At 38.5% G+C, this 12,289-nt stretch overlaps 1 protein-coding gene across 2 annotated transcripts in view; it reads left to right on the forward strand.

The window, feature by feature from the left end:
* Window positions 1-8,646, forward strand: part of strn3 (striatin, calmodulin binding protein 3) — a 30,340-nt gene extending 21,694 nt beyond the window's left edge. The window contains exons 13-16 of one of the 2 annotated variants that reach the window (XM_005455954.4): window positions 57-200; window positions 292-399; window positions 589-675; window positions 3,917-8,646. In XM_005455954.4, the coding sequence (XP_005456011.1) occupies window positions 57-200; window positions 292-399; window positions 589-675; window positions 3,917-4,086 (509 nt within the window). In that variant the 3' untranslated portion in view covers window positions 4,087-8,646. The remainder of the gene's footprint in view (window positions 1-56; window positions 201-291; window positions 400-588; window positions 676-3,916) is intronic. The other variant, XM_003451186.5, reaches the window with a different exon arrangement.
* The last annotated feature ends 3,643 nt before the right edge of the window (window positions 8,647-12,289 follow it).

Below are 12,289 nucleotides of genomic sequence, written 5' to 3' on the forward strand. Positions count from 1 at the left end.
GTGCACTTCCTGCAGGAGGGAGTTTGAACAGACTCGCTGATGTTTACATCTGTCAGCAGAGCACGGGATCCCTACATCGGTGGACTTCAATGGTTGTGACCCTGCTCACATGGTGGCATCCTTTAATAGCGGAGATGTGGTGGTGTATGACCTGGAAACTTCCCAGCAAGCACTGGTGCTCAAAGGACAGGGAGATGGCAGTAAGAGCACAAACAACCATGAACAGATATGAGGTGTGTGATGGGTTTTTGAGGACAGGAAACAGTGTTATCTTCTTCTCTCCCTCCTCAGCTCTGCCGGGGTCAAATCATATAAATAAGGTGGTGAGTCATCCCACACTGCCAGTCACCATCACTGCTCATGAAGATCGACACATCAAATTCTTTGATAACAAGTCAGGTCAGTCTGCAGCAACTCCCCAGCTGTGTCCATCACTCCAAAGATGGTGATCCTGATTGGTGAGATCAGGTTTCACAGCTCCCGCTACAGATACTGTGTATAGAGTGACTCTGAATTATTTTGACTTGAGAAAAATTAGTCTTTCAGGCTTTTTGAAGTGCTTAGGTGTGCCTTGTGTTCTCTGTGCAGGTAAAGTGATTCATGCCATGGTGGCTCATCTGGATGCAGTAACTAGCCTGGCCGTGGATCCCAACGGCATCTACCTGATGTCTGGCAGTAAGTCCCATAAAAGTCTTCCTGGAGCTCAAAATAAAGCATTGAATTTAATTTAGCTTTTTTAAAATTAAATTCTGAAAGTTATTACAGTTCTTCATGCGTGCTGTAGATGGTGACTAGTGAAGATTGAAATCTGTGTAAGTTAGTTCAACTTTGCTTTGTACCATTACATAACTGAGTGTTCCCTTTCAGTCTATTTACTTGTACAACACATATAGCATTGATTTTTAAGCGTGTTGAACTAGGACACTTGCCTCACAACGGCTTTGTTCACACCTTTAAGTCAAATGACCTGCAGTGCTATATATTAGGCCCCGCCTGCGTATATACCCCTGTCACCGCAGTCATTCCTCAATCCTTATGCTCCTGACCTCACCACGAACACTTCATCTGGCTAGCTGGCTTTCCCATGTGAGGAGTCTTTTGACGGAGACCAAAGGGCATGCATTTTGTCATGAGCTCTGGCACTGGGGTCACGTTAGTAGAGAAAGTCCTGGGAGGTGCTGCTCTTACAAGGCACAATCCTCTTCTCAGAGTCCTTTGACCCAGTTTTAGAGTTGTCAGACCAGTATGCTGCCAGTCCTGCTGCGCTTTTTAGCCAAAACAAAACACCTGTTTTCTCTGTTTCACCGTACAACTAAGAAGCAATGTATGTTTTGTGAGGTTTTCTGATGATGTATCAATCCAAAATCTACTAATTTCACTGTGTCTGGCTATAGACAGGATCTGGAAAAAGCTGACTTAGTTAATGCACCACCTATAGATCCATCACTGACAGTTTATTTGGCCCTGTCTCACAATCCAAGCACAGGTGCCCCCACAGCTCTTCCATCCAAGATTTTCCACATTTCATTTAGACATTTAGACACATTAATCAGGCTTAGTGACAGAGCTCATGGTGTAGGCATTGCCCATCTATGTTTGGATTACTGGTTCCCCAGACAACCCACTGGTGCCTCTCCATATTGAGGTCAGATGTCTTTGGCCCAGGTTCTGTTCAGGTTGTCAGCCCCAAAAGGTGATGCACTTTCCTATCATAGTCTGATAGGCACAACCCCCTGCACAAAAAGCACTTTTGGTGTCTCATGTTGTAACATTCAGTTTTGGTGATGACATCAGCCGTTCACACTGATTTCCATCCACTGTTTCACTTAATACTGAATGTATTAAGGAACTGTCAACTCAATGAGAAGAGTGGCCACATCTTGGCCAATTTGGACAATTGGGGTTTGATAGCAGGATCCAAAGAGCAGGCTGTGATGTGGGTTTCACTGGTCCTGTCACACATTCAATTACTCAGTTTCTCTGTGACCTTTCAAAAAATGTCTGCTAACCACAAGTCAGCAGGTCTCTTGTCTTGGGCTGGAAATATGCTCAGTTTTCAGCTGTGGACGTTTGTCAGGGCACATAATAGCTGCACTCAGTTTCACTTGGGGCACAGAATGCATTGTCATATAATATTGCAATTATTTGGTATGATGGTTGTAGAGCCTGACTGATGTAGTATTTTTCAGACCAATACTTGGTGATTTTTAAAAATAGGCAATATATATTGGCCAATAAAGCTTTTTCTTCTAGATACACAAAATATAAATGGATTTCCCTAAAAATTGCTACGTGTAATAACCAAGATAATATGAAAATGAAATTTAAAAATACTTTTGTTTTATTGTCACGAGAAGTCTTGGATTACTTGCTCTGCCCAACTGCAACTTCCCTGTTGGGGAAACAGCAACCAGCTGATCCGAGTATACTGCACTCTGGTGGACAAACTTTCCAATGGCAACCCTCATAACATGGTTGAAGGGTCTTTCTTTTGTCTCTCCTTATTTATTTTTCAGTTATCAGCAGAACAATTAAAATTATTTGCCAATACTAAGAAATCGCCTTACCAAATTATTGGCGTGTTGCACAATATATAATCAAGGTTTTAAGGATGAGAGCATGTCAGTGGTGGATTCAATTTCTGCCTAGCTACTCCTTGCATGTTAGCTCTTTATCCTTGGAGAGAGCCCAGCTACAGTGCATGTAAACATTTATATCTTTATTATTACAGACAGTGTATGGCATAACACCAAACACTGGTTCAGTTCATTGGGGGTTGTTGACATTTCTTTATGGGCTTAATTTATTCCTTTAGAATATTTTTCATTGTAGAATGCTGGACTTTAAACTGTTTAGAAGTCTCCTTATAACCCTTCCCAAACTGAAGGGCAGAAAGAATTTCTTCTCCAATATCATCTTATTAAAAGCTTAAAACTGCCAAAAAACGTCTGCTGTTGTAGAGGTTCTCATACTCACTGATAATTAAGTGCATCTGAGTAGCAGAACCTGGCTGCTACTTACTCTCTTAATTCCTAAAGGGGCAGCAGGTTTGGAAGCACTAAGGTTTACAGGTTTTTTTTCTCACTCTACTTCTTTGTATTTTCTTAATTTTTTTGATACTTAAAATGTTAGAAATAAGAGACAATATAATAGAATGCTAACCTCCAGTAAAACAGAAGAAGATGAAGAAGAAATGACATAATAGTAATACTGTGAATGCAGCGCGAAATAGCAATAGATAAATATTTTAAAAGAAAAAGTCAATCTGACCTGTGTCCTGGAGAAAATTCTGACCCAGGTGAAGGTCCTAGCATGAGTAGTGGTCAGAACAAAGCAAAAAAGGTATCCCGGGGACAAACCGTACCAATTCTGCTATGCCTGATGCACAGGGAAAAATGATCAATGTGCTTTTTGTGACATTTTTGGTTTGATGGTGTGCCGTGTGATTTTTCTAATGTAAAATATGTGGAGTGGCTCCAAAAGGTTGGGAGACGCTGTGCAGACAATTTTGGCAGTGGTTAATTTGAAACATTACAGAGCAAGCTAATTTTACAGCTATTTAAGCACCAAGAGCTAGAGATAAATTAGCTGACCGTTCACTCTCTTTCTATATGACAGTTTTCATTTGGTCCAGGTAGCAGCTAAGCTGGATTTGGGTGACATCTCCCAGCGCAGGGTCAGTTTTGATCACAGAAACTAAGCACATGTGCCTTCCTAAGTCTCCTGCTTCTGCTCATGTTATGGCAGTTAAGACAACTGTGTGACAAAACTTGCAGTGCGTTCAAAATTTTAATATAACATTATCATTTGTTTCTATCACTTTTCAAGTCAGATGAGAAGGAAATGAGTTTGGTTTGTGCAAATGACTTTGTAACAAAAATGACATAATGGCTTACACTTTTTTTCTTCTCCTCAGGTCACGACTGCTCTCTGCGTCTGTGGAACCTAGACAGTAAAACGTGTGTTCAAGAGATCACAGCTCATCGTAAGAAGAGCGAGGAGGCCATCTACGACGTGGCCTTCCACCCCTCCAAGGCCTACATTGCCTCCGCTGGAGCCGACGCCCTTGCCAGAGTCTACGTATAGACGAGGAAGAGAAGATTTAAACAAAAGAAAAAAGAGGAGATGACCTCGAGGTGAGGGACACAGACAGACAAAGAGAGAGGGGCTAGTCTGTACACAACAGGATTCAGGTCTGTTCAGGTCTCTGAACACAGAATATATATTAATATGAAAGACTGGAGGTGACAGAATCTCCAACGGACAACCGAACAAACACACAGTTTTCTTACACAAGTTTTTAAGTTAAGAGGTGGAATGGTGTGATCTCCCTACAGCTAATTGAAGAGACAGCAGAAATGTGTTTAATGATCAACTTGGAGCAGCTTGCCTGAAACCCATCTGGCCACTCACAAATCCCTAAGGTAGCTTTGACACTACATGCCTGTCCCTATTCATTAACACTACTGTGACTCCTGATCCCAGACAGGAGAGCTGGAGCAGAGGGCAGACGTAAAGAAAAAAATCCCCCCCCCACCCCCCCCCCAAAAAAAAAAAAAAAAAAATTAGACCTGGTCAAGGAAAACAGCCTGACATCTAGATGAGTTAACCCATCGCTCTTTTATTTCTTACTGTTGTCATTTAGCATCGTAATGCGACGGTCAAATGTAGCACATTAAACTGTCGAATCGTAGCACTACACCTTTCCCCTGTTTCTCTTTCTGTCCCACTCAATGGGACAATGGACTCAATGCTGAGAACTGATTTTTACCCATTTGGTAAATGTTCAGGCGTGTCTGAGAGGAGACAGTTACCACTCGAAAAATGACCTTTGTGAGAAGTTTATTGGAATCTGTACTGAATTCACCCCCATTTGGCTAATTTTTCTCTAATAACTCTAAGAACTCTACTTTCAAGGCAGTTTAGAGCAGGCTTGCAGTCCCAAATGAAGTTCTAATTGGCTGCCAGTGCTTTCTCTATGTTTGTTATACATAGAGAAAGCTCTACTACTCCCCAGGTATTGAAGCTTCAGTGGCATATGAACCCAAATCTAAGCACAACTGTAGTGCATTAAGCAGTCTGCTCTCCCAGTCACTTAACATGAGGTGATACAGCTAGAAATGTCCAAGAGTGGATCACTCTAATGAGTCTCCAAAGTCTGCACTTTCTTTCTATCCATTTAGTAGAGCTAACTACTAGTTTAACTAGCAAAAATATAGAGTAGCAAAGAATTCGAGTTGAGTACGGTTTTGTACTGGCTGTCACCTGCCTCAGGAGAGAGCCTAAAACATCCTCTCATTACATTAATCTCCTGTCTAGACAAAACAGTCTGAAGAAACAATTTTGACATTTTCATGGCTGTGCTAAGCTCTGGTAAAACAGAAAAAACTTAAACACCAGTGTCTCTGTTGTGCTTTGTACACACTGCTTCTTCAGAGAGTTTACGTGGAAAAGAGCGTCTGTTTAGATCTGTTTTTTGTTTTTTGGTTTTTTTGTGTCAAATTCTCTTGATTGGCTGGATTCATGTGAAAGAAGAGTGAAAAGCTACAAGCAAACATCTGACCCAGGTTTCTGAATGCTGCCAGCTACCTGGACAGAAACAAAAGATTGAATCACCAATCTTTTAATGCCGAAACACTGAAAAGTAGCAGCTATTTAAGTTGATTTTAGACGTTTGGCCTGTTCAAAATCGTTTCCAAGTTGCAAAAATATCTGGTAATCAAGTGTTTTGTGTGTAGTCTAATTCATATGTGTATGAGTTTAAAGTGTATTTTAATTAGCTGCTCAAAAAACATTTGCCAAATTATAAACATAGAACATCTAAGCTGTTCCACAGGTGGACATCATGCGAGATGCCTGTGTCCCAACACAGGAAGCTATAAACTGTTCTATGTATCATTCACAGTATGATCAGAACTGGGGTACTTGTGTCTATGTAAACACTCCTCCTGTCACAACAATTTTAGCATCTGTTTAGTGACAGTGACAACACATTAGCCACATTAAACCCTGCTGTAAGACTGCCTGAGGAACTGTACTAAAGAGAAAGCCCAGAGGTTAATCAGATGTTTAACTGTTGGAATCACATCTCAGGGGGATTTTTCCTTTAAACCTTCAGTCAACAGTCAACCTGAGAACAGAACATGTGATGTTTGAACTTGTTTTTTCTCTTTCACTTTTTAATAATTAAATCTGAACTAAAACTTCTGCAGAGCAAGTTTTACAGCTTGTAAAGGGGGGAAAATTAAGAAGAAATGTTTTGAGCAAACAGACTGGGTTTAATATCAGATTTTCTTTTTGCCTCTGAGAATGTTTTGGTTAATACTCACAGACCTCAGCCTCCTGCTTGGCCAATCAGAGCCCCACGTTTAACAGTGTAACAAGTGGAGGATTCAGCATTACTGTAGTTACATATTTTTGTTTGTGTAAAGAAATCTAGTTTTTATAGTCCTTTTTAATTTTTTTTAAAAAAATCCACAATATAGTTACTGCCACAATGGATGACCCATTAACCAAAAACCCCTCACCTCAGTCTGATTTGTCAAGACGTCTGGCTTCAGTTTTGGGCCCTGATCTCAAATCATGTAAAGACAGGAACTGCTGCTGCGAGTTGAAACGGCTGAGGAGAGGGACAGCTGTGTCTGTTAGCGGCTGTCCTGATGCTAAATATCAACCTTTAATATACATTTGTCCATTCGAGCTAATGTCTAACATGGCACACATTCCAGTGTGAAACAGCAGCTTATCACAGTGATAAGGTGTTTGCTCCAGAGGTACAGCATGCAAGTCCAATATCATCAACTGAAAGACTCCAAGCACAAGATACATTTTCATTACTCCACAGTGAAACTCTTGCATCTTTTACACCAACAGCCTTAGCATGTTAACTCTTAGCTTTGTCTTATGCTAGCATTAGTTTTAAAAAAGTTACATATTTAAAATACTTACTTGGCATAAGAAAGTTACATTTCTTTGCCAACTTAATGCTGGTGTAAGACAGAACTAATTATGTGCTTTAAAGAAATGTACAAACAAAATGAATTTGCATAGAAAATGTAATCCAAGCATAGCCATTCATAAATGCAAGGTACCAAATGCTTACTAAGTCATTCTGTTCATTCTAATTTACACTGCAGTATGTCTTTTACTGCAGCCGGTAAAATCGCTGGTGGAAAAAAAGTCTGACCAACTCCTTCCTAGGCCAGTCTTATATGACCTTGTTTATGTAGACTGGATAAAATGATGTGAGGTCATAGCTAAAAGGTTTTACAGGGGAGAACTTCTTGAACTACAAATACACAACTTGCTGAAATGATGCTTTCCCCCCATAATCAATATATTTGAATCTAATTAGGTCTGTTTGTTTTTTTATTAAGAAATGAACTTTTAAAATTTTGTGTACACTGTACACATGAACAGTTTGTTATAGTATAATACAGCTGCCATAAAGATCATTTTGTTATGGCTGTAATGTTTTTTTTTTTTTGTTTTTTTTGTTGATATCACCTGAAGGGAGGTCATGGGTATACACTACAAAATATCATCATGTTGAGAGGTGTTTCTAATATTCTGACCCATCAAAAGTAGGTTTTTTTTTTTTTTTTTTTTTTTTAATGGTATTTTCTGTACACTCGTGTCAGAGTTCCACGTTTTATATGTTGACCCCACAGAACTGACACACACACATGCAAGTACGCATTTTTGACACTATCACTATAAGTGGAATATTCTGATATTTGTAAAGACAGATCTTACAGCAAAGCAGTTGTACTAAACGCCATCCGTGTTTAGGTACCTATAATAAAGTGGTCACTGTGTGAGGTGTTTTTGGTTTATTTTGTTTTTTAAAATTTGTTGGTTAGTAATAAGCAAATTTAATTTGTGTAAAAACAAGTTTTGTCCTCAAACAGATCAAAGAATAGTTTGATGTACACATATCTGAATGCAGGGCTGCTCTGGTTAAAGGGCAACTTCCAATAACAAACCGGCAAATAATTGGTTTAATGAGCTGGGAAATGGTACCTGAATGCAGCATGAGCTCAGTTCAAGTGTGAACAGGTGAAGCTGCAGCTTTGTTTGGTTCAGGCTGAGACTTCTGCTCCTCCTCTCCATCATATCGCTTCACTCTTTGAAAAGCTGCTGTCTCACTGGCTGGCCCAAAGGGGGAAGTCTAATTTGTTGTTCTGGTTTGTTACAATCCACAGTTTTATTGTTGTTGTTGTTGTTGTTATTGTTATTATTATTATTATTATTATTATTATTATTATTATTATTATTATTATTATTATTATTCTTGTTGTTGTTGTTGTTGTTGTTTTATTTTTTAACTTGAAAATATTTGTAACACGAGTATCTCCTGACTGATCACAAGTCCAAACAATTTTTTTTCTTTTATTTTCACCAATGCTACAGTTTACTGTGTAACTCTCGTTTGTGTAATGCATGATTAATACAATAAAATATTTTTTTTAGTCTTCCGAAAAATGGAAAAAAAAATTCTGTTTGCGAGATTTGATGAGTTTTGTTTTGTTTTTTTATTTACAAACTATGAACAGCAGATTTTAAAGGCTGTACCACATAGAATACAGCTGTTGAAATGTACATAAAATGTCTATAATAACTATTAAACTGTGTACCTGTACAACACCTGCTGCCTGCTCTTCATTCTGTAGGAAAACACTCGGCATGTTAAAGAGATTGGTGTTCCTGTGGTCCATGTACCATCAAATTAAAGTTAATTAAATTTAGTCCCTGCAACATTTAAGCAATTTATGGGAACTCTTGTCTGTAAGCTTTGCTGTTTGTTCTACAGCAACAGCACAGGTGATACAATGGTAGCCCTTTCTTGTGCTGTTTCACTTTCAGGCAGCGATAAGTCAAATGTCAGGTGGTAAAACCACAAGAAGTGATGTAAGGTGCTAGTGTTGGAGGACTTGCACTAATGGAAGCCAGAGGTTTTGTGTATTCAGATAATATACTCACACTGGTTTTTTTTAATATAGTTATGTCAGCACACTTTCAATGGAGCAACGGTAGAAGACGATCAGCAGCTCCTTTTTCAGGTCCATTTTTCTGAGGATTTTCAGAAAATGGAGACGCTGTTGGGCCTTCTTTAAAACCGCCAAGGTGTTTAAGCTCCATTGGAGGTCTGTGTCCATGTGCACACCCAGGAACTTGAAGCTGGCCCCCCTTTCCACGTTCACGGCTGCAGCAAAGACTTCCTGCCTCTGAAGTTGACTACCAGCTCTTTTGTCCTGGTGATATTGAGGTCCAAGTTGTAGTCTGCACACCAATCCGACAGCCTCTCAACCTCAGCTCTGTATGCTGTCTCATCACCCCCAGAGAGCCCCACCACGGTGGTTTCATCTGCAAACTTAATGACTGCATTGTCTGGATGGGTACTGACACAGTTATGTGTGTACAGTAGGAGACTCAGTACACAGCCTTGTGGAGAGCCAGTGTTAAGGCTGAGGAAAGGTGAGGCCCCACTCTAACTCTCTGTACATGGTCTGAGAGAAAGTCTTTCATCTCAGTAGAAAGCTTCAGTAAAATTTCCACAGCTGTGAAGTTGCTATATACAAATACCTGGTGAACAACAGATCTGATCTGATTGGCACACACACTCATCATGGGCATAAATGGTAATTTTGAGCTTTTAGTAATGTCTATGAACTGCTCTTTTTCCTGGGTGAAATAATTGTATATTATACATCTTTAAAGACTTAAAAAACAAGAACTGGATGTAGAACTTTGAATTTATTTTGCGGGGTTTATCTCCAATCCACACAGGGTTAAAAGTCAGATAAATCATTGAATATGAATATGAATATTATGTAATGACCACTGAACAATTAGTTAACATGACACTTCCCTCCCAGTTTTCCACATTTTGATTAACTGGGTCAGTGTGCTATAGAAACAAAACTCAACAGTTAGTACTAAAGGATTAACATGGTCACCCATTTTCATTTTTGAGGTATACTTTTTTCAGTTCCAATAAAACAATTGAACATGCTTCATTGGGTTGATTACATTATTTGAATATATAAACAGTCTGCTAAAGACACAAGTATAATAACCACCACTTTGAAAATGAACATTAACTAATGCTGGAGCAAAATCATTCTCAATATTCAATGATTTGTGTGTAATTCTGACTCGCATATGTCTACCAATCCACACACAAATACTCCACAAAGATCTGACAAGGGTCTTAACCTTGAGCTAAAGCCCAAGTCTCTGCTGGGCTCTGTCTCCGGCTTAGCAGAAGTTCAATAAAGAATGAAAATAATAAAACTATGGTGTTTTGCCATTGTGGTTAATTTTTTTTTTATGATGTATTCATCATGTTGATGTATTCATCAACACACAAACTTCCTTCTGATACTTTTATCCAAAGCTCCTGGAGCAATTTCCTTGATAACATCTTCAGCTTGTAGTTTGTCCCAGTTTACCAGGATCACCCTTTCCCCCATCTTGGCACTGTGGTTTTACTGTTTCAGTGAGTATTTAATGGTCAGAATATCGGATTTTCTGGTGTCCCTTAAAGTCTGTCTGTTTCAGGTCCTGTTTCTTTTGTGTGACTACAAGGTTTGGTTTTGCTTTTTAGAAATGTAACAGTTTTAACTGAAATGTTTCAAGCCAAAAACACACATAAACACAGGAGACTACATTATAAGGATTTTGTTTAAGAATTAATCTTGAATTTTAATCTCCATCTTCTAGGTCAGGAAACAGGGAAGCATCAGGTTCACCGCATCTTCGTGCAGCTTGACCAGTCTGCAGTCATTTCGCCCTTTGGTTGATGGCTTCCTGCACTCTCATTTAGGGCTGACTCTTGATCTTTGATAAAGTGTGTGATTATGATGTGATGATGTGATCTAAAGGTAAAGATGGGAAACGTGTTCCCTTTTCTCTGTTTACTGAACTCGACTGACATTTATACTAATAATTTCCACTTACCAGGTTTTGAATTTTTATGAATTAGAAACAGTGTTCATCAAAATTCAAACAAAGGGCTTAAAATATTTCACTTCATGTATTAAGAATGTACAGTTAATTATGAAAAAAGAAACCTTTTTCGCAATTTTCTCTTTTTTTGGGTTCTGATTGGTTCTTATATAGCACTTTTCTAGTCAAGCTTGAGTGCTTTCTATGCAACATCCACACACATTCACACTCTAATGAAAACACTGATATTAGCTAAGTGTTTTATTTTATCTACTGATTTACATAGAGAGCTTTACATTTACATTAGGCTTACATTTTATAAAGTATGAAGACTCCTGTTTGCAGTGATAGATACTGACATCTATCACTGGATTAGCATGTTGCTGATGAAAAAGAGCCCCCAGGTAACAAGCTATCAGTTACATTGTTAACAGAGCAACAGCCAATAATAAAGTAGAAACTCCAGTAAATGAACTTGTATTACTTACGTCTCCATCCCTCATTGTTTCCTGTTGTCTATATTTTGGGCACCAGATGGCGCCTTGTCTATGTCAGTAACATGAACACAGGCAAGTGGAGCAGGTGTGAAAACAGCTTTTGGCAAATAAAGAAAATAAATACAGTAAAATGTTTCCATCAAAGAGTCACAATTTAAAAATGCTTGGGCAATTCTTGGCTCAGCTTAGAATTGTTTAAGTTGAGTATATGGACATTTTTAGAAGAACTGATCTTTTGTCTGACAGATGAAGTGTCAGATTTCATAAGAGGGGATTTTGTGATGATAATAAGCACAATTGTACCAACATATTTACAGATAAATTCTTTGAATGTCTTCAATATAGTTTTGATATAAAAATCCAATATGGCAAAATTTTAAATGTGACAGAAATAACTGGTGAAAAGAAACCTTTTCTGTCTTTTTATAAACTAGCACCCTGCCTTAACTTACAAACATGTTGTTTGTAATCTGTCAAAGATTAAATGCAAACAGATGCAAAAATTGGCAAACAAAATGCAATAAATTTAGTAAAACAAGCTACTTCAGCCACTATTTTCTTATATCTTGCTACCCTGCTCCATCACCTTTAAAACTGTAGTTGTTCAGACAACAGCAGGTAGTCCTGCTCTGAGTCTTGCTCAAAGCTAACTAGCCTAGCTTAAATAAATTATATTTTTCTAAAGTAATGACATAAACCAAAAGATTTATGTGTCTAGGTGTACAGTATAAACACAGCAACACTTCTTTCCTTGTTAATGAGATATTACAGAGAAAGACAGACTGCACATTAAGGAAATCCACAGAGTTTGTATATTAGAACTATAACAGACATGCCAACTG

This window comes from Oreochromis niloticus, linkage group LG19, assembly GCF_001858045.2.
Source record: "Oreochromis niloticus isolate F11D_XX linkage group LG19, O_niloticus_UMD_NMBU, whole genome shotgun sequence".
NCBI classification, from domain to species: Eukaryota; Metazoa; Chordata; class Actinopteri; order Cichliformes; family Cichlidae; genus Oreochromis; species Oreochromis niloticus.